Source organism: Portunus trituberculatus, chromosome 24 (genome assembly GCF_017591435.1).
Source record: "Portunus trituberculatus isolate SZX2019 chromosome 24, ASM1759143v1, whole genome shotgun sequence".
In the NCBI taxonomy this organism is placed as follows: Eukaryota; Metazoa; Arthropoda; class Malacostraca; order Decapoda; family Portunidae; genus Portunus; species Portunus trituberculatus.
Genome location: NC_059278.1, coordinates 1,964,644 through 1,987,143, shown reverse-complemented (window position 1 = coordinate 1,987,143; position 22,500 = coordinate 1,964,644). Strand labels below are relative to the sequence as shown.

At 38.7% G+C, this 22,500-nt stretch overlaps 2 protein-coding genes across 2 annotated transcripts in view; both read left to right on the top strand.

The window, feature by feature from the left end:
- The window catches only part of LOC123508113 (FK506-binding protein 3-like), a 119,107-nt gene extending 102,551 nt beyond the window's left edge, over positions 1 to 16,556 (top strand). The window contains exon 3 of the mRNA XM_045261601.1: positions 16,422 to 16,556. Coding sequence (XP_045117536.1) covers positions 16,422 to 16,513 — 92 coding nt within the window. The 3' untranslated portion in view covers positions 16,514 to 16,556. The remainder of the gene's footprint in view (positions 1 to 16,421) is intronic.
- The window catches only part of LOC123508110 (microtubule-associated protein futsch-like), a 243,258-nt gene continuing 237,242 nt past the window's right edge, over positions 16,485 to 22,500 (top strand). The window contains exon 1 of the mRNA XM_045261592.1: positions 16,485 to 16,844. The gene's annotated coding sequence lies outside the window, so the exon portion shown is untranslated. The remainder of the gene's footprint in view (positions 16,845 to 22,500) is intronic.

Below are 22,500 nucleotides of genomic sequence, written 5' to 3'. Positions count from 1 at the left end.
TTTATTGACATTAGGAACGGCCTATGGAGACCAAAAGAGTAATAGCCACAGTCTTCACTATTTTAAACCCTCACATAAGTCTCTGTATAAAATCACCAAACTGTAACCAGAATGAATATGAAAACACGTCATGGTACTGAAGGGGTTAAAAGTATAGAGAATAAACATAAAAGAAATAAAGGAGATATGATAAATAAAAAAGTAAGAATGAAAATAAAAAAAATGAAAAGAAGGAGAGGAGAAGTTCAGAGTAAGGAAATAACAGGTGCAATATATAAAGAAGAAGTAAGAGGAGGAAGGGGACGAGAAGGAGGAGGGGGAGGAAAACGTAATATGACTAAGAGAAGATGGAAGGATAAAGTTTGGATATAGAAGAAGGGGATGAGAGGAAGGAAAACAACAAAAAGAGGAATTGAATGAGTATGAAGAGGAGAAGGAAGAGGAGGAAAAATAGGAAGAGGTTGAGAGATAAATGAAAAGATAGAAAATGAATCGAACGCGGAAGAGAATGAAGGAGGAAGAGGAAGAGGAAGAGGAGAGAGAAAAATAAAAGAATAATCAAATGAAGAGAATAAACGTGAAGAGGAGGAGAAGAAAAAGGAGGAAGGAAAACCAGGAGCAAAATGAAAAAAGAAATAAAAAAAACTAGAAGAGGAATTAAATGAGAAAGACAATGTTGTGCTTGAAGAAGAAGAAGAAAAGAAAGAAAAACAAATATAATCAAGAAAAAAGATATTGAACACGAAAGAAGAGGATGAGGAAGAAGATGACGTGAAAAAAAAAAAAAATGAAAACTAGGAAAAGTAATGAAAGAGGTGTAGCAGGAGGAGGAGGAGGAGGCAGAAGAAGAACAGGAAGAAGAAATGGAATAAGGGAATTTTGGAAAGATATTGACCACGAAAGAGGAGGAGGAATAAGAGGAAGATGATGACAAAGAATAAAAATAAGAAAAATAGAAGAGAAAATGAAAGAGGAACAGGAGGAGAAGTAGGGGGAGGAAGAGGAGGAAGAAGAAGAAGAAGAAGAAGACAAAGAATAAAAATAAGAAAAATAGAAGAGAAAATTAAAGAGGAACAGGAGAAGGAGAAGAAGAAGAAGGAGGAGGAAGAGGAGGTGGATGACAAGGAATTAAAAAAAGAAAAAAGTAGAGTGAGTAGAAGAAGGAAGATGATGAAAAAATAGAGGTGCGTAGAAGAAAGAAGAAAGAAAAATAAAGGTGAACTAGAACAGAAAATGAAAGAGGAATAGGAGGAAGGGAGGAAGAAGAAGAACAGGAAGAGAATGTGGAATAAGAGAATTTTGGAAGATCAAGAAAGAGAAGACAAAGAAGGAAAAAATAAGAAAAATGAAAGAGGAATAGAGGAGGAGAAGGAGGAAGAACAGGAAGAGGACGCGGACGCGGAATAAGGGAATTTTGGGCAGGAATTAAGCAAGGTTAGCCGAGATAACATTGTGGCGTTGTGGCGCTTGGCGGAGATTCAGAAAACGAGAAACGAGAGGAGCATGTTGGCTGGCGGCAGGAAGCGGCGTGACGTGAAGGCGGAACCAGCTTGCATGGAAGAAAATGGAATGCGACGTAAATAGAAAATGGGAGAAGGTTGGTTTATTTTCACATGGAAGGGGAGACTTAAATGTTTTCAAGGATTTCAAGTGGCGCAATAATAGCCCGTTACTCTGCGTTTTAAGAGCCTGTTAGTATATTTTGTCTCCCTTTATTGCTTCTTTAACCTCCATTATTGTTTATTTCCCTGCATCGGGGTTGCCTCTTCCCGTTTTCTCTCGCCATTTTTGTATTTTGTATTCACTTGCCTTTCGTTTTTCTCGACACATTTTTCTCTAACCATTTTATCTTTATCCTCATCAATCCACCTTACTAATCCTCCTCCTCCTCCTCCTCCTCCTCCTCCTCCTCCTCCTCCTCCTCCTCTTTTCCAGCAATGGAGTGGATTAAACGGGTTTACTTTAGAAATGAGAAGAAAGAAAATGGAGAAGAGATCGAGGTTGAGATAGATAGATGAGAGAGAGAGAGAGAGAGAGAGAGAGAGAGAGAGAGAGAGAGAGAGAGATTAGCAGGGAGAAACGATGGATTAATACAAGATATATATTGGATCAAAGGAAAAGCGAGATGAGAGAGAGAGAGAGAGAGAGAGAGAGAGAGAGAGAGAGAGAGAGAGAGAGAGAGAGAGAGAGAGAGAGAGAGAGATTTATCTAGGTCGTGAATACCTGCAGGAAAATCAGACGTCATGCTCAGGTGTGGCGACGTAATTGAAGCATGATTGGGACGGGTCTGAGGGCTGGGAGGGGAGGGGGGGTTCAGGTCGCCAGCCTGGTGTGTTTGGGAGGGGGGAGAAGGGGAAGGCGTGCCAGGTGAGTGATGAAACAAAGGGCCGTATCACCTGCATTCCTTGGCTGGCCCCACCTCACCTGTCGACACCTGACTTGGTACTTCGGGTATTTTTCTCTCTTTGTTTTGTTATTTTTGAGGTTTAGAGGTGACTTTGCTCGTGGGTTCATGTGTGTTTGTGTTGGCTTGTTGTCTTGATTGTTGTTTACTTGTGTTTTTTTCTATTTTTTTATTTATTTATTTATTTTTGTAATGGGAAAACTTGGTAAGTGATAACAGAAAACAAACAAAAATGCCCACTTAGTTTCCAATTCCCTTGTAGGTCCAAGAGGGTTAGCAAAAAAAAAAATAAATGAAAATGAAAATAAAAAGAAAAAAGGATAAATGTCTTGAAACCTCCCTCTTAAATGAACTCAAGTCATAAGAAGTTGGAAACACAGAAGCGGATAGGGAGTTCCAGAGTTCCACAGTTTACCAGATTATTGTGTATTTATCCTTTTATCTATGTGTTCTATGTCTCTTTTTATATATATTTCTGTCTATATACCTATGTCTGTATGTATTTATCCCTTTACCTTTGTTCTATGTTTCTTTTTTCTATATATTTCTGTCTATATACCTGTCTCCATGTTTTTTTTTTTTTTGGCATCTGTATTTATCTGTCTATTTTTGGTTAGGATTCTTTATTTTGTTATATTTTTATTCATTTTATCAATCTGTTTTTATCTCCTTTTAGATTCTAGTTTCACTTCTTTGTTATCGATCAGTTTATCCATCTATCCATCTATCCGTGTATTTATTTATCAAACTATCTGTCTGTCTGTCTATCAATTTATCTATCTATCTATGTCTATCTATCTAAATATCTATGTCTGTCTGTCTGTCTGTCTTTCTATCTATCTATCTGTCTGTCTGTCTGTCTGTCTATGTTTGTATTTATCTATGTATTTCTCTATGTATTTATTATTTTTATTATTGGCAAATTAGACTTGATTGGTTTTGGTGGAATTGCTTTGTGCGTCTGCTTTTTTAATCTTTTCGAAGCTTTTCTTTTAATTACAAACTGATTTATTCATTTTTTCGTAATCATTTATCCATTTGTTTTTCATTTCTGGGTCTGGAACGGTTGTTTTGGTGGAGGAACCTGTTTGTTTTACTTTGTTTTAGTCAGTCTGTGTGTCTTTATCGTTATTGATTGATACACTTAACTTGTTATCTTCTTGTTCGAGAGATAGTGTTGAGAAAGATGGTAAATCCTCTTAGTTTAATTTTGTGGGGTTAAATTTTAGGGTTAACCGCCGTGGTGCAGTGGAACCATGCGTGCTGTGGGGTCCGAGGGGTCTCCAAGCGCACGGGTTCGAATCCTGTCCACGGTCCCAGTGTACGCAGGGCTTCCTCACTCGGGGCAACGGTTTCCTAGCGGGTGGGCTTTTAGATAGGTGGTACCGCAAAAAAGTGTCCTCTTTAACCCATAAATTCCCGTGAAAACTCCACATGGTATATATTAAAAGAAAAAAAAATTGCCCCGGTGTGGTTGTGTCCAAAAATCAGTGACAGGGTTAGCTTTAGGAAACAGGTACAAGTAGTTACATTATATTAGTTCTTGTTCATAAGTTAACATTTCACTCATTTTTTTAAACCCCTTCAGTACCATGCCGCGTTTTCATATTCGTCCTGGTCACTATTTGGGCAATTTTATACAGCTTCAAAAATTTATGTGGGGATTAGAATAGTAAAGACTCTCGACATTAATCTATTGACCTCCATAGAGCCTTCATAATGTCAATAAAGTCGACTAATCGTGCCCAAAACTCAAGGTAGAAATGCGTCCCAACACTGAAGAGAGAGAGAGAGAGATCAGTCATCTTTGTAACTATATAATACTAACACATAAATAAAAAATAAATAAAATCTACCCACAAGAGAATAGTTTTACAAGGCGCGCATTTTGGTGGTGAGTTTGGTTCTTGTGGGTATTATTTCAGCATTTTTGGCTGTGGCTGTAATGGCTGCGGCCTGAGATACTACAATAGGCCTGGCTGTAGCGATAACTGTAGTGTATGTGTGTGTGTAGCCCAAAATTACCGCCATAAATAATGAACAAGAATATTAAACGAGACTCGCCTTCCGAACCACCTCTTCCTCCTTCCCTCCTTCCTTCCTTCCTCCTTCCTTCCCTCCCTTCTTTCTATCCTCTCCTTCCTTTCTATCCTTTATTTCACCTCTTTCTTCCTTTACTATCTATTACGTCCCATCCTTGCTTTCTCTCTCTCTCTCTCTCTCTCTCTCTCTCTCTCTCTCTCTCTCTCTCTCTCTCTCTCTGGTAATGATAACAGTAGTGATTGTGCTGGTCATATTAATGTAATAGTAGTAGTAGTAGTAGTAATAGTAGTAGTAGTAGTGTTGTAGTTGTTGTTGATACTAGAAGTGGTAGCGGTAGAAGATGGTCATACTAGTGGGCATTGATAGCAGTTGTAGTTGTAGTAGTAGTAGTAGTAGTAGTAGTAGTAGTAGTAGTAGTAGTAGTAGTAGTAGTAGTAGTAGAAGCAGTGACGGTTACTGCAAATATCAGACTTGGTTGTGTTGGTAGTAGATGGTCGTGCTAAGGAGTAAAGGTAGTAATAGTAGTAGTAGTAGTAGTAGTAGTAGTCTTAGCTGTGGTAGAAAGATAGTAATGGTACCAGTGATGATGGTGATGGCGGTAGTAGTAGTGATGGTGGTTGGGGTGGCGGTGGCAGTGATGGCAGTGAAGGTGGCAGTGATAGTAGTGGTGGTGGTTGTCGTCTGCCTCTCTCCAGCTGACTCAGGGAATTTCGGTTCAAATCCTGAGATGGAAACATTGAATCAGGGAGTTGGTCCAGAAATTCCATACGCTTTCTCAAGTATTTGCAAGTCGTGACACTGAGACACAAGTTCCCACGGCCTGAAAGATATCGCCGAGGTGTGAAAGGAGAGAGAGAGAGAGAGAGAGAGAGAGAGAGAGAGAGAGAGAGAGAGAGAGAGAGAGAAAGAATTTACACCTATCCAGTCCTTATTATTATTACTGGAATAAGTACGAATAACCTCTCTCTCTCTCTCTCTCTCTCTCTCTCTCTCTCTCTCTCTCTCTCTCATGTGGTAAAAAAAGCTAAAAAAAAACTAAATATGCTTTGGAAAGTCATGCATAATATTATACATTATTATTGCATATATAGTTGTGAGGCGACCCGGGGCTTGTGTCTTCAGCGCCCTCATCTCCGCCCATTGAAGAGGCTGCGGGCGGGCACTTCTGGGACCCCTCTTCCTCCAAACCCTTCCAGTAATAGCGCTCTCATATTACCTGCCCGAATAAAAAGGAGAAAAAAATAAGAGAGGAAAAAAAGAAATATGCATAGAGTTTTCAAGGCCAAAGATACCACACTCAAAATATCCTTGTCGTGGAATTTCTGTCTGTGTGTGTGTGTGTGTGTGTGTGTGTGTGTGTGTGTGTGTGTGTGTGTGTGTGTGTGTGTGTGTGTGTGTGTATTATCTCTATTCCTCTTCTTTTTTTTTATAGTTTCTCTTTTCCTTCACTTATTAATTCTTTCATATTTGGCGCCATTTACGTCCTAACATTGATTTCTCTCTCTCTCTCTCTCTCTCTCTCTCTCTCTCTCTCTCTCTCTCTCTCTCTCTCTCTCTCTCTCTGCATAAATTAGTTTTGGCATTTTCATTTTTTTTTTCTTTGATTAGTTTCATATAAATGTGCGAGTATGTGTGCGTGTACGTGTGCTTGTGCGTGTGTGTGTGTGTGTGCGTGAGTGTGCGTGTCTGTCCTTCACAATCACCCCAAGGTCACGCCTCTTAACCTTTCCTTGTGAACTGTTGAGAAAAGTGAAAAGGAAAGCAAAAAAGAAAGAAAAAGAAAAAAAGATAACCTTCCATGTACTGCGCTGTAAGTTTTTTCATAAGAAAGTTTAATTATATAAACTATTTTCCTCTCCTCTTCCCTCCTGCATGCCGCTACTTTTTTTCCTCTTTTTTTTCCCTTTTTTTTCTTGTCTGGGTCTTGTTATGGTGTTGCTAATGAGACAGGTGTGAGGGTGGCGGACCAGGTGTGAGCAGGTAGTGTGTGTGTGTGTGTGTGTGTGTGTGTGTGTGTGTGTGTGTGTGGGGTGGGTGTGGGTGTGGGTGTCTTTGAAGGTAGGCAAGCTGTTTACTATGTTAGGTTATGTGTGGTAAGGTTAAGGTAAGTTAGGTTAGGTTAGGTTAATAATTTTCCAAGGTTGGGTTGGGTTTATATCTCTTTGGTATTTTATAGTTCATCTTTTTTATATAATTTTGTTGGCACACAGGTGGTATTCATACAAACATATTTTCCTTAACCCCTAAAGGACAGGAAGGTTAGGTTAGGTTAGGTTGGGTTGGGTTAGTTTAGGTTAGGGTTAGGATAGTTTAGTTTACTTTAGGTTAGGTTAAGTTTCCCAGGTAGTTATAAAAGTGGTGGAGAAACCTTGGCTGAATCAGGAATAGTTTCTCTCGACCACCTTTATACTCACCTGTCTTACTGCTACACATTTTCCAAGGTAATTTTAGGTAAAGTTTAGTTAGTTTAGTATAGATTAGTCAATGTAAGGCAAATTAATGTAGCGGAAAGGTAAAATTAAGCCAGAGAAAACGATTATGTAAGATCAGATCAAATATGAAAAATAAAAAAATAACGTTAAGGTAAGATTAATCAAGCCAGGGAAAATTATTACGTAAAATCAGGTCAAATATGGAAAAATAACAAATTAAGTCGAGTTAGGTTACATAATGCTAAAAATAAAGCGTGCATGGAAACCCTTCATTTAAAATATCTCCCCTCCCTCCCCTCTTTCTTTCCCCTCACATACACGGCCTTCATAAATCCATCAGCCTGACCTTGTACTGAGAAAAAGGTCAGTGGGCAGGAACCAATTATTTATCATTATACGCATTGAAATTACTCTTCGGTAAAGGAAAGCTTGGGGGAAGAGAGGAAGAAGAAAAATACGAGGAGGAAGAAGAAGAGGAGGAGGAGGAGGAGGAGGAGGAGGAGGAGGAGGAGGAGGAAGAAGAAGAGGAGGAGGAGGAGGAGGAGGAGGAGGAGGAGGAGGAGGAATAGTAGATGAGGAAGAAGAGGAAGAAAGAAACACATACTTACATTATCCTTTTGTTGAGAGAGAGAGAGAGAGAGAGAGAGAGAGAGAGAGAGAGAGAGAGAGAGAGAGAGAGAGAGAGAGAGAGAGAGAGAGCAACTGTGTTTAAAACATTGAAAAGTCTAGAAGGAAGAGAGAAGAAGAAGAAGAAGAAGAAGAAGAGGATGGAGGAGGAGGAGGAGGAGGAGGAGGAGGAGGAGGAGGAGGAGGAGGAGGAGGAGGAAGAGGAAGAGGAGGAGGAGAACAACGACAACGACGACGACGAAGAAGAAGAAGAAGAAAAGAAAAAATAAATACTTACACGATCCTTTTGTGAAGAGAGAGAGAGAGAGAGAGAGAGAGAGAGAGAGAGAGAGAGAGAGAGAGAGAGAGAGCACCTGTGTTAGGGCATTGATTAAATTTTACCTGTGACGTAAGTTGAAGGAGACAGTGGTTCCGTTGAACACGCTGCATAAACGTGCATTGGGGGGGGAGGTAGCAGTAGTGGGCATGTTACTGTGGGCGTGGGCGTAATGCTGGTTTAGGTTAGACTAGGTTTTGCCACGCCCATTAAACTGCCGCCTGAGTGAAGAGGAAATTGTTTTGCGTGTGATATATATATATATATATATATATATATATATATATATATATATATATATATATATATATATATATATTTATTTATTTATTTATTTATTTTATTTTTTTTTTCATATTTTTGGATTTTTTTCTTATATATTGCATTTTTTTTATCTTTTCTTCTTTTTCTTTCTTTTCTTCTTTTCTTCTTATTCTTTTTGTTTTCCCCTTTTCCTGTTTGTTCCTTTTGTTTTTTCTTTTATTTATTGTATTTTCTTCTTTTTTTTGCATCTTTTTCCTTTTCATCTTTTTCTCCTTGCCTCTTTTTCTTTTTTTCGTTCTCTTTTTTTCCTTTTTTCTTTTTTTTTTCCATTTCTCTTTTTTTTGCATTTTGGGCTTTCGTGTTTTTTTTCCATATGTAATGTATTTTCTTTCCTCTTTTTCTCATTTCTCTTCTTTTTCCATAATTTTTCTTCTTTTCCCTCTTTTCTTATTTTTCTTCATTTTGTTTCCCATTTCCTGATTTTCTTTATTTTTCTTTTACTTTTCATATTTTATCTCGTATTTTTCTCTTTTTTCTTCTTTTTCCTTCTTTTCTTCTTTTCTTCATTTTTTTACTCATTTCTCGATTTTCTTTATTATGTCTTTCATTTTTTGTGTTATTTTCATTTTATCGTATTTTTCTTTATTCCTTTCATTTTTCTTCTTTTTCTCCTATTTTTTCTTATTTTTCGTCTTCCATTTTCCGTTTTCTTTACTTTGTTTTTTTTTTTGGTTTTCGTGTTATTTTCTTATTTTTCGTCTTTCTTTTTTTTTCATATTTATTCTCATTTTCTTTATCTTTTCGTCTTTTTCCCGCTCATTTTCTGGCTTTGTTTCTTTTTTTAGTGCTTTTGCATCGTGTTTCTCTCTCCTCGTGTTTTTTCTTTTTCCTTTACTTCTATCTTTTCATTTCTCTTTCATCCTTTTATCGTTTTACTATTTTTTTTCTATTTATTTTTCTCTCTCTCATTTCTCTTTCTTCCTTTCCTTTGTCTTCATTTATTTTTGTTCTTTTAGTCTTTTAGCGTCGTTTCTCTTCCTTTGTGTCGTGTTTATATTTTCTCCTCCTGTGATCTTTTTCTTCCTTTGCGCTTTTGTCTTTTCTTTTCATTAATTCTTCACTCCTTTGTTTCACCTTTCATCTTTTTTTATTAAGTTCTTTTTGTTGTTTTTCTTAATTATTTTTATTTCCTTCGTTTCGCATTTTTGTTTTGATCTCTCTTCGCTTTGTTTAATTTCTTCCTTCGTTTGATCTTTATCCTGGTTTTTGTTTCATGCTCTTCTTTATCACGACCTCTTGTTTAATTATCTCTTCCCTCTTTATGTCCTTGTTCTTTTTTTTTTTTTTTTTCCTCTCGTCTTGTCTCTCTCTTTTTTCCTTCCATTTCTTTCCTTCCAATTCTTCTCGTTATTCAATTCTCTTGTCATGTATATATTTTTTCTCTCCCTCCTCTTGTTCCCTTCTTTCTTTCCTTTACTGCTCCTTCCTTTTGTCTCTCCTTTGTCTTCTCTCTTTCTTTTCTCTCTTGCTTTCGATTCTTCTCTCATATCTTCTTTGTTCTCTCTTCTTTTAGTTTTTTTCCTTTCCTTTTATTTCCTCTACATCATATTCCTTTATTTATTGCCTTTTCTCCTCTTCTTTTTCCAATCTTTCATTTATCTCTTATTGCCCTTTTTCTATATTCCTTCCTTCCCTTTAATTTCTCAACTCTCCTCTTCTTCCTTTCTTTCTTCTATCTCCTTGCCTTCTCTCCTCTCTCTTCTTCTCTCCCTTCTCTTTTACTCTCTCCTCCCCTATCATTATGCCTTCATAAAAAGCGCCTCGTGGGATGCTGGTGAAGGGAGGAGGAGGTAGAGGAGGAGGAGGAGGAAGAGGAAGAGGAGGAGGGAGAGTGTTGGCAAGGAAGGAAGGGAAGGTTAGTTGGTTGTGAGTGGCTAAGAAAATAAGTTATTGAGGTGAACAATTGTTAGGGTTAAGTTAGGTTAGGTTAGGTTACATTGGATGGGTTAGGTTAGGTTAGGTTAGGTTGGATAGGTAATGGCTTCAGGGTGAGTTTACATTTGGGCTACATTAGATAAGGTTAACCCATTCAGTACTGGGACACATTTTTAACTTGAGATTTATATACAATTAGACCACTTTATTGGCATTAGGAAGGGTCTATGGAAGTCAGTAGATTAATAGCCACAGTCTTCGCTATTTTAATCCCCCACATGAGTTTCTGAAGCTGTATAAAATCAGCAAATAGTAAGCAGAATGTATTTGGAAACGCGCCATGGTACTGAAGGGGTTAAACTAAATGGCAAAAAGGGTATTAGGGTGAAGTTAGGTTAGGTTAGGTTAGGTTGTCTAGGGTCAGTTTCGGCAGGGTGAGGTCATATTTTTAAGTTTCATTCATTAAAGGAAGGTTATTTAGGGTGTTGTGATAGGGTGTTTGCTGAGGGTGCACGTCTTGCTAGTGTAATTTAGGAGGAATTACTCATTTTTGATAGATAATATTAGGGTGAGCGACGTGATTCATTCCATTTCTATAACTCCTTCAGCACCACGATGCGTTTCCATATTCACTCTGCTGACTATCTGGTAACTTTACACAGCTTCAGAAACTCCTGTGGGGGATTAAAATAGTGAACGCTGAGACCATTAATATTCTGACCTCCATACACCCTTCCTAATGCCAATAAAGTGGTCTAATCGTACACAAACAAGGTAAAAATGCGTCCCAGTACTGAAGGGGTTAAGAGTGAAGGAGTACATGTGGTCAGTTTTTGAAGGGTGACGATATATCTCACAATTAACCTTTGATAGGGTGAATGGGGCGATCATGTCAATTACTGGTAGGGTGAGCGAGTATATTTTGTCGATACTGGTAGAGAGAGAGAGAGAGAGAGAGAGAGAGAGAGAGTTATTTTAGATCGAATTTTTCCGTGATAAGGTTGTTTACGAATAAATGAGGCTGATTAAAAAGAAGATTATGGATTAGAAAAGGGTTAAAATGGAAGGAAGGATCAGAGAGAGAGAGAGAGAGAGAAGGACGCCGTGGTACAGTGGAACCATGCATGTTTTGGGGTCCGAGGAGTCTCCAAGCGCACGGGTTCGAATCCTGTCCACGGTCCGAGTGTAGGTTGGGCTTTCTCACTCAGGGCAGCGGTTTCCTAGCGGGTGGGCTTTGAGATAGGAGGCACCACAAAAAGTATCCCCTTTACCCCATGAATTCCCGTGAAAAGCCCACATGGTATAAAGAGAGAGAGAGAGAGAGAGAGAGAGAGAGAGAGAGCCTGTAAGACGTGTAATGATTAATGGCCCTGGTTACAGCTTAATTACCGTCACCTAATTAGTTCGTCTTGACATTATTAAAGTGAAAGGAAGAGAATTTCGTGACACTCATTGCTATTCTTTTCCCCGTTGGCTTAACTTTGTTTCCTTCTCTATTAATTTCCCCCCCCCCTCGTGTTCTCTGCTTTGTGTTTCCTCTCACTCTCACTGGAGGGAGGGAAGAGGTGTAAGAAGGAGGAGGAAGGAAGGAATAGGGGAGAAAGAAAGAGATGGAGGAAGGAATGGAAAAAGAATGAAAGGAATGGAGATCTTGGAAGAGGAAAGAAGAGGTGGAAGAAGGAAGGAAGGGAGAGAGAAAAGGAATAGGAGAGGAAAAAGAAAGGAATAGGGAGAAAGGAAGAGATAGAGAAAGAAATGGAGAAAAGAAATGGAGGAAGGAATGGAGATCTTGTAAGAGGAAAGGAAAAGGTGGAAGAAGGAAGGAAGTAAGAGAGAAAGGAATAGGAGAGGAAAAAGAAAGAAATGGGAGAGAGAAGGAAGGAAAAAGGAATGGAGAAACGAAAGGAAGGAAGAGATGCAAGAAGGAAGGAGGGAAGGAAGTAAGAGAGAAAGGAATAGGGAGAAAGACGAATAAAGGAAGGAAAGAAGGAACAAAAGGAATAGAGTGGGGATCTTATTTGAGGTAAGAAGAAGAAGAAGAAGAAGAAGGAAGTAAGGGAGAAGGATATAGAAGAAAGAAGAGAGAGAAAAGGAAAAAAAGGGACGGAGGAATGAAGGAAGGGAATAAAGAATGGAAGAAACAGATACAAAATGAAAGAAGAGAAACAAAGAGGAAAGAAAGGAGGAAGAGAATGGAGGGAGAAATGATAAAAGAAAAAGAAAGTATAGAATAGAGATTAAGAAAACCAAAAAAAAAAAACAATAGAGAGAAATGAAGGAAGGAATGCAGAATAACGTAATATATGAAGGAAAACAATTAAGAAAGGAAGTTTAAATAGGAGAAAATTAAAGAGAGAGAGAGAGAGAGAGAGAGAGAGAGAGAGAGAGAGATTAGTTGAGAAAGTTTTAAAAAGAGGAAAATAGAATGAAGGGAAATTTTTCGTGGTAAAAGTTAGGAAGAAAGGAAAGAGGAGGAAACTCAAGAGGTAAGAAAGGACAAATTATAATGAGGAAGGAGGAAGAGAAAGAAGAAATAAAGAAAGAAGGAAGAAACTATATTAGTCCGCAACAAAGAAGAGAAAAATGAGACAGCGGTGAACGAGAGAGAGAGAGAGAGAGAGAGAGAGAGAGAGAGAGAGAGAGAGAGAGAGAGATGTAAAATCTAGCAAGGAGAGATAAAGGAAAGGAAGGAAGAATAGATAAAAGAGAGAGAGAAGGGAAAGATTTAATAATAGAGGTGAAGGAAGAAGAGTGGAGAGAAGAGGGGAAAGGAAAAAAAGAAAAGAAAGTAGAGAAATTTAGGAAGGAGAAAGAAATTAATGAATAAATGAAGGAAGGAAGGAAGGAAGTAAGTAAAGGCCAGGAAAAAGAAAAATAGAAGAGGAGGAGGAGGAGGAGGAGGAGGAGGAGGAGGAGGAGGTGGTGGTGGTTCTGGTGGTGTGTGTCGTTTTATAGTCTTCTTTTATTATTTATGATAGTAATTTCGTGCTACACACACACACACACACACACACACACACACACACACACACACACACACACACACACACACACACACACACACACACACACACACACACACACGTTCACAAAAAATAAATCCATATTTCTTCTTACTTAATAAAATAGCCTTTTTTTTTTATATAATTTTATGATCTCATATTTCACATTTTGTTCCACTTTTCACAAGTTAATTTAGTAAAAAAAGTCACGACATTCACGTCACTTTCCATAATTTCTGTGCTGCTGGAGAGAGAGAGAGAGAGAGAGAGAGAGAGAGAGAGAGAGAGAGAGAGAGAGAGAGAGAGAAAGAAAAAGTGAAAAAAAGACGAAAAGGCGCAAAATTCAAAATTCGAGTATATCAGAGAGAGAGAGAGAGAGAGAGAGAGAGAGAGAGAGAGAGAGAGAGAGACATAGACAGAGACAGAGACAGAGATAAAAATACAGAGACAAAGATGCAGACGGATATAATGCCCCTTCACACCCACCAACCCACCCACCCACACACACACACACACACACACACACACACACACACTCCCCCCTCCCTCCCACCACCCCCACCCCCCACACACCATAAACTCCCCAGCACTCACCACGTATGGGCAAGAATGAGTGAAGTGAATAATGGAGACGTAGAACTGGAGTGAAAAAAGTCGGGTCTCGTTACTTTAATTTGCATGCGTGACACTTTTGTGATTACGCGTGTGACGGGCTCAGAGGAGGCTGATGTTAATGGGATACCGGTTAAGTAGGGCTGGAGAGAGAGAGAGAGAGAGAGAGAGAGAGAGAGAGAGAGAGGGAGAGAGAGAGGGGGAGTGGGGAGAGATAGTGAGGGTAGGGAGAGTGAGGGTGGGAGAGAGAGAGAGAGAGAGAGGTGGAGAGAGAGAGAGGGTGGGAGAGAGAGAGAGAGAGAGAGAGAGAGAGAGAGAGAGAGAGAGAGAGAGAGAGAGAGAGAGAGAGAGAGAGAGAGAGAGAGGTAAGCGTAATGATCCTGATGGCTGCGGTGGTGGTGGTGGTGGTGGTGGTGGTGGTGGGTGGGTTTAGTATAGTCGCTCCTCAAGTATGGGCTAACTTCGTAAAGAAAATGTGATAGTGTTGAAGGGGGAACCTGACTGGAGAGAGTTAAGGCTTGATGGTCTTTTCTGGGTCAGGCGAGACTGCTGGGACGTGTGTCTGACTCGATAAGGATTCTTTTTACCCTTTGCTTGTGTGTGTGTGTGTGTGTGTGTGTGTGTGTGTGTGTGTGTGTGATTCAAGTGGTTTTCTTTTTAGGTTTTTTTTGGTTTATTTATTTTTTTTTTTTCATATTTTTTTCGTGTCTGATTCGTGTTTGATTCTTTTTTTTGCATTTTTCTTCTTTTTTCCTGGTTTTTTTTTCTAATGATTCAAGAAGTCTTCTTTATTTGCTTTTTCGTTTTCATTTTTTTTTCTTGTTTTAATTTTTTTTCTTATTTCGTGTTTTGATTCAAGAATTTTTTTTTTTTCGTTTTATTTTTCTTCTTTTTTCTTTTTGTTTCTTTCTTATTCATGTCTGAATGAAGAACTTAATTTTTACTTCTTTGTTTTCTTATTGTTTTCTTTTTCTTCCTTTTTTTCGTGTCTGATTCAAGAATTCTTTTTTTTTCTTCATTTCCTTTTTTTTTCTTTTTGGTGTCTGATTCAAGAACTCTCCTTTTGGTTTGTTTTCTTATTTTCTTCTCTTTCTTTTTCTTCCTTTTTTCATTTCTGATTCAAGAACTTTTTTTTTTTGCTTCGTTTTCTTTTTTTTCTTTTGGTGTATATATGAGTATGAGATTGATTTTTTTTTCGTGTATATTTGTATCAGGATTTGTCTTTTTTGGGGGATTTGCTTCAAGGGAGCCGAATTATCAGCTTTATTTCCTTCTTTTCCTATTTCTTTCATCCTTTGCTTAGATTTCATTCAAGATCCTTTTTTATTTCATTTTTCTATTTATATATTCTCTAACGGACTGAAAATCTCTGTTTAAATCTCGAGAAAACCATTTTTATTAAACGTCTTTTATATTGTTTATTTTTTTTTTTTTTTTTTACGTCGAGGCCTATAGCGTCCTTTTTATGCTTTGAAGGGTGTGCAGGAAGCGCTGTTCAGTTTCCGCCCATTAGTGGCGTAGGCACTTTTATTTATAGTGGTAGCCTCAAGAAGGGGGATTTTTTATTTCCACACTCGAAAATGTCACTAAGATATATATTACTTTTCAATTTTTGCTTCATAATTCAAGAAAACCTTTATTAAATTATCCCTTTTTTTGTTGTTGATTTGCATATACTTCGCGTTGAGATCCTTTATTGGTTGGGTAATTTAATTTAGGGTGAATTTATACAGGCAGTGTATCAGCTTTCACCAAACAATGTGGCGTGTGCTTTTGTATATCATTATTGTGTCCAGCCATTGCAAGAGTGAATGATAACGATAATAAATCCCCAATGTCATATTCCACGTTGTATTCTTAATTTAATGGCTCTTCTGCTGCTGCTGCTGCTGGTGGTCTTCCTCCTCCTCCTCCTCCTCCTCCTCCTTCTTCTTCTTCTTCTTCTTCTTCTTCTTCTTCTCCATCCTCCTCCTCCATCCTCTTCCTCTTTATCTTCCTCTTCCTCTTCCTTTTCCTTTCCCTTTCCCTTTTCCTTCCTCCTCTTCCTCCTCCTCCTCCTTTCTTTTCCTTTTTCTTTCTTTTCTTCTTCCTTTCCCTTATTTTTTCCCTTTCATTTGACTTGCTTTATTTCTGATTTTTACTTTTTTCTCTTCTTCTTTTCTTTCCCTTCCTTGTCTTTCTCCATTTTTTTTCTTTACCTCCTCCTTCACTTTCCTTTTGTTCTTGATTTTGTACTTTCTTCCTTCATTTCTTCTCTCTTTTTGTTTATCTTCTTTAACCCCTTCAGTACTGGAACGCATTTTTACCATGAGTTTGATGTATGATTAGACCATTTTATTGACATAGGAAGAGTCTTTATAGGTTAAAAGATTAGTGGGCACAGTCTTCACAATTTTAATCCCAACCTAACCTTCTGAAGCTGTATAAAATCACCAAATAGTCACCAGAATGGATACTGAAACACGTCATGCTACTGAAGAAGTTAACCCATTCAAAACTGAGACACATATTTACCATGAGTTTTGGATACGATTTAGACCATTTTATTGACATTAAGAAGGGTCTATGGAAGTTTAAACATTAATGGCCACAGTCTTCACTATTTTAATCCCCCACATAAGTTTTTGTATAAAATCACCAAATAGTAAGCAGAATGAATATGGAAACGCATCATGCTACTGAGGAGGTTAAGTTATTATTCTTCCTCATCTGCATCTTTTCCACATTCCCAAGACAATTACCAGCATAACACTGACTCACTAACCTCCTTGTCTTCCCTCCAACAGGTCGCTCTCCGGTGAAGGAAAGCAGGAAGGGTGAAGAAGAGAAAACCAAGGACAGACACAGAGAGAAGAGAAAAGAAGGGGAGAAAAACTAGAAGCGGAGAGGAGAGTGCGCCGAGCTGACCATGAGAGAGCGAAGATAGATGAGAAGAGAAAGAGCGCTAGAGAAAAGACACCAGGAGGAGAGAAGAAGAGAACACCACAGGAGGAGGAGAAGAGGAGATCCCTGGAAGATAAAGAGAGAAGGGAAAGGAGGAGACTAGCGGAGAGGGAGAATAGGAGAAGTGCGGAGAAGGAGAGGAGACGCAGTAAGGAGAAAAGCGCCAGTCCGGAGAAGAGAAATAAGGAAGAGAACAGGAAGAAGAGAGAGAGAAGTCAGGATAAGGATAATGTGAGCCGCGCCATTCCTTTGGGGAAGAGAATAAGGTAAGGATTTATTTTTTTCTCATTTTTTATCCTTATTTGAATAGACGGCAGCTTTAAAAATAGATGAGTTTTCCCTTCATGACTCCGTTTTCTCTATTCCAATTAATTTATTCAATATCTTCACTTTGGATTAAATTGTAAATGTTTTTTCTTTTATTTATTTATTTATTTATAATTCTTTTCACATGCTGCATTTTCTTTTGTTTCCCGTTTTCTGTTTTTTTTTTATCTGCCTGTGTGTGTGTGTGTGTGTGTGTGTGTGTGTGTGTGTGTGTGTGTGTGTGTGTGTGTGTGTGTGTGTGTGTGTGTGTGTGTGTGTGTGTGTGTGTGTGTCTTGTTATCTTGTGTATGACGTGTTTGGAAGGAAAAGTGATTGACTAACACACAAATGCAGCTTGCTCTTACCATATGAAAGGGAAAACTCTCTCTCTCTCTCTCTCTCTCTCTCTCTCTCTCTCTCTCTCTCTCTCTCTCTCTCTCTCTCTCTCTCTCTCTGATCTTCTCTCTTTACTTTTTTTTTCTCTCTCCTCTTCCCCTTCCCTGTGCCTCTCTTTTCTCTCCCTTTCCTTTTCCTTTTTATTTCTTTTCTTCCTGTCTCTATTTTTCTCCTGTTCTTTTCGTTCTTTCCTAACCCATCCGCTGTCATTCTTTTTTTTTTTTCTTGACTTCTCGTCCTTTTCCTTCCCTTCCATTATCATATATATTATCTTGCACTTTCCTCTTCTACCCTTCCCCTCCCTTCCCATCCCATCCCTTCCCATCCCATCCCATCCCATATCCCTTCCCTTCCCTTCCTCCATCTCATAAGATTCATTTACCCTTCTTTTTCTTTCATGTTTTCTATTTATTTTTTTTCGCTTTCCAGTTCATTGTTCTCTCCTTTCCTTGTCTTTTCTTGCCTTCAAATACCATGCCCTCATTTATTATTCCTTCGCTTTCCTATCCCTTACCTTATCTTACCTTGCCTTGCCTTGCCTTGCCTTGCCTTGCCTTGCCTTGCCTTACTTCATCTCCACTTACCTTCATCCCTTAAGCTATTGTTTCCTTCTCCTCTCATCTTATCTCCCTCCTTCTCTTTCCTTTTCTTTCTTCTCCTTTTCTTTCTCTTCTTTCCCTTCCTTTCCCTTCCTTTCCTTACGTCTTACAACCAACACCCTATCATATATGTGCCCAGTTCTAAGCTAACCTTTCCTCTTCCGGCACTGGCACACACACCACCTGTACCACACCTGCACTGCGATGACTAATGGCACCTGATTAGCCCTAATGTGCACCTTTATTACTGCTGCACTGAGTCTGGGAAACAAAAATTCAGGGGAGAAGGAAAAAAAATTCAACGTTCTGTATTTTCTTTTAGTTAATGTCTCCGAAGATTTTAATTTGAGGTAATGATTGTGTTTGGTAGTGAGTGTGTGTGTGTGTGTGTGTGTGTGTGTGTGTGTGTGTGTGTGTGTGTGTGTGTGTGTGTGTGTGTGTGTGTGTGTGTTTTCTGAAAGGTGGCAGGTGTGAGAGGGTTCATTTGTCTACCTGGCTAGTTGTACCTGTGTGTGTGTGTGTGTGTGTGTGTGTGTGTGTGTGTGTGTGTGTGTGTGTTTGTTTTCCTTTTTATGTGTATTTATTTTTAAGGATGTTTCTCTTTTTTCTGTTGTTCTAATTGTGTTTTTCTTGCTGACTGTTTTATTTTCTTTCTTTCTTTTTCTATTCTTCTCTTTTTCTTTTTGATACGTTTGTGTAATTTTTATTTTGTATTTTCTTTTCCGTTTTCTCTTTTTCTATTTTGGTCAGAGATAATCTTCTTATTTCCACATTTTTTGTAGATTTTCGTTTTTTTTCTGTATATGTTTTGCCTTTATTCTTCACTATCATATATTTTTCCTTTTTTCCTGTATTTTTAATTATTTTCCTTATATTTTTTTATTAATCTTCATCTCCCATTCGTTCTCTCTCTTTTTTTGCTTTATTTTTTCTATTATTTTTTATTTTCCTTTTTGTTCTTCACTTTTATATTTTTTTCCCTTTTTCCTGCATTTTTGATAATTTTTCTTGTATTTTTGTTAATTTCTTCATCTCCCTTTCGTTCTCACTCTTTATTTGTTGCGTTTTTCAATTTTTTTTATTTTCCTTTTTTTCGTTACTCATTTTTTTCGCTCTTTTCCTGAAATCTTGATAATTTTCCTCGTATTTTTGTGGATCTTTTCATCTCCCTTTCATTCTCACTTTTTTTTTATTTTCTCTTATTTTTTATTTTCTTTTATATTTTCCTTTTGTGTTCTTTACTCTCATATTTTTTTGCTCTTTTTCCTGAAATCTTGATAATTTCCCTCGTATTTTTGTGGATCTCTTCATCTCCTTCTGGTTCTCACTCTGTCTTTCTTCGTCTCTCTCAATCTCCTTTTGTCTCCCTTCCATCCCCCCTTTCAGTCTCCCTCTTCTCTCCTCATCCTCCTGTCGCCTCTCCTCTTCCAGCTCATTCCTCTTGTAATCCCTCTCAGACTCCGCCTCTCTCTCTTTCACTTCCCTCTCTCCCTCACCTCCTCTCTCTTCCACGTCCATCATTTGCTCTTTGAAACTCCTACACAGTCCGTCTCAAGCCTTCTCTCTCTCTCTCTCTCTCTCTCTCTCTCTCTCTCTCTCTCTCTCTCTCTCTCTCTCTCTCTCTCTCTCTCTCTCTCTCTCTCTCTCTCTCTCTCTCTCTCTCTCTCTCTCTCTCTCCTCTCTCTCTCTTCTTCTCTCTTTCTTTCTTTCGTTCTCTCTTTCTTTTTCTTCGTTCTTCCGCACTCTTTCTCTCCGAAACCTCCGTCTTGTCATGTTGTCAGCTATTCCACTTGTCCTTCCCCCTCACTTTCTCTCCCCCCTCACTTTGTCTCCGCATCTTCTTCCTTCTTCTTCTCCTTCTTCTTTTTTCTTTTCTTTCTTTTTCTTTTTCTTTATTTTCTACTTCTTCTCCTCCTTCTCCTTCTCCTTCTCCTTCTCCTCCTCCTCCTCCTCCTCCTCCTCTTCCTCCTCCTCCTCCTCCTTCGACTTGAGGACAGTAATGGAGAGGCCAACTTGGCGGACTTTTTTTTCTCTTCTTTCCTCCTGAGCCTTCGTCGTCGTCGTCGTCGTCGTCATGCTCCTCCTCCTCCTCCTCCTCCTCCTCCTCCTCCTCCTCCTCCTCCTCCTCCTCCTCCTCCTCCTCCTCCTCCTCCTCTTCCTCCACCTCGCAAGATTTCGGTCCCAGGAAACAAGTTAAAGTGGCTCCATCTTATCTTCGCCCTGTCCTCTCCTGGTTGTCCTCTTTTACTGTCCCAGAAGTCGATGTGAAAAATGGTTATGTTCTCTTACTTATTCTCTCGAAACCTCGGATTTATTTGTATTATTGTTATTTTTTTTTTACTCTGACCTTTTTTTTTCTTTGGCCATTTATTTTATATATTATTATTATTATTATTATTATTATTTTTTTTGTAGCATTAAGTGTCATGTGCTAATAGTAATAGTTATGTATGTATATGTGTGTGTGTGTGTGTGTGTGTCCAATGGTGGGGGTGTGAAGGTGACACGTTAGCGAAATCAGCAGTGATCGTAAATATATTGTAATTACTCTAACTCGCAGGTGGCCTTGTAATTAGTTCAGGTGTTGCACGCGCGGGTTATAAATACGGGAAGGAAGAGGAGGAGGAGTGAGGGAGTAAGGGGTAAGGGTAGGTGGAGGTGAGGGTGGTGGAGGTGGGCATGTGTAGGAGGAGGGGGTTGCAATTAAATGGAGGTGGTAATAAGTGGGAGAGGTGATATTGAAAGCGTCAAGGAGCGGAGGAGGCAGAATGATTTACGAGGCGTGATTAGAACACACCCCAATATTGCGAGTTATATTTGCCCGCAGACACACGCAACACATCGCCGCACTCCAACTCCTAACTTAGCTAACCTCTCCTCTCTCTCTCTTCCCTCCCAAGCACAAAATTTTTCTTTTTGCCCTTAGTTTTTCCTTCTATACACCTCAAATGTAGCTTTTTTTAGTATTTTGCCCGCAGACACTTATAACGCATCGCCACATTCCAACTCCTAACTCAACTAACCTCTCCTCTCTCTCTTCCCTCCCAAGCACACAATCGTTCTGTTTGCCTTAGTTTTTCCCTCTGTACACCTCAAATGTCGCCTTTTTTAGTATTTTGCCCGTGGACACTCATAACGCATCGCTGCATTCCAACTCCTCCTAACTTAGCTAACAGCCTTGCCAAGGACCTCTCCTCTCTCTGAAGCATACAGTCTTGCGTTTTGCCTTAGTTCTTCCCTCAATACACCTCGAATGTAGCTTTTCTTAGGGTATATATTTGCCGGTGGACACTCGTAACACATCGCCGCATTCCAACTCCTAACTTAGCTAACAGCCCTGCCAGCCACCTCTCTCTCTCTCTCTCTCTCTCTCTCTCTCTCTCTCTCTCTCTCTCAAGCACACTCATGCAGTTTTCATTAGTTTTTCCTTGTATACAGTTCAAATGTCGCTTTTTTTTTTTGTATACATCTGAAATTTCCTTTTTTTTTTATATACATGAAATTTTTCTTCTTCCTCTTATTCAACTTCAATTTCCGGTTTTTTTTTTTTTTCATGCGGATTTTTTTTTTTTTTATCTACGACTTAAATGTCTCCTTTTTTTTTCCCCATTCCATACATCTGAAATTTCCGTTTTACTTTCCTTCCATTCAACTGAAATGTCCGTATTTTCCCTTTTTCTCCTCCATATAACTGAATTTTTCTTTATTTTCTTTCTATCTAACTCAAATGTCGTTTTCCCCTCTCTATGTCACTGTAATGTCTTCTTTTCATCTCTATGCAACTCAAACTTCACTTTTCCCTCCCCTATAACACATACACAATACCTTTTTTCTCCTCCATACACTTATAATACCCCTTTTCTCCCTTTAACACAAAAATTTTCCTTCCTTCCTTTTTTTTTCTCCTTCCGTATACATATACTATTATTTTTCCTCCCACTACTCAATCAAAGTGCTCTTTTTTTTCTATCCTTTTCTCCTTTGAACAAAATTTTTCCTTCTTTCCTTGTTTTCCCCTTCGATATATATATATTATTATTTTTTCCCTTCTACACAAAAAAATGCTACCTTTTTTTTTCGTAACGCTTGTAAAATACACGTTTTTTTTTCCCACTACACATTCAGAGTGCTCCCTTTTTTTTCCTATCTCTACACATACAAGATATCTTTTTTTCTCTCCTTTATTTAAATCCTCTTTGTGTAATTCCATACAACTTCAATAAAACTAAAATTCGTCTTTCATACAACTCTTTTTCTCTTCCTGCCACTACACAGTAAATAAAATCGTAAACTAGTACGAATTCCACCTTGCATTCTCTCTCTCTCTCTCTCTCTCTCTCTCTCTCTCTCTCTCTCTCTCTCTCTCTCTCTCTCTCTCTCTCTCTCTCTCTCTCTCTCTCTCTCTCTCTCTCTCTCTCTCTCTCTCCAAAGCACTCAATGATAAACCTCCCCTTGCCACTCTCATCATTCCCCTCACCCTCGTCTCCTCACTGCCTCCACCCACACACATTCCACCAGTCTTGCTCAGTCTTTCCAGCACATCCACTTCACCTAACCTAACCTAACCAGCACATCCACTTCACCTAACCTAACCTAACCTAGATTCAGCTTTTCTATGTGA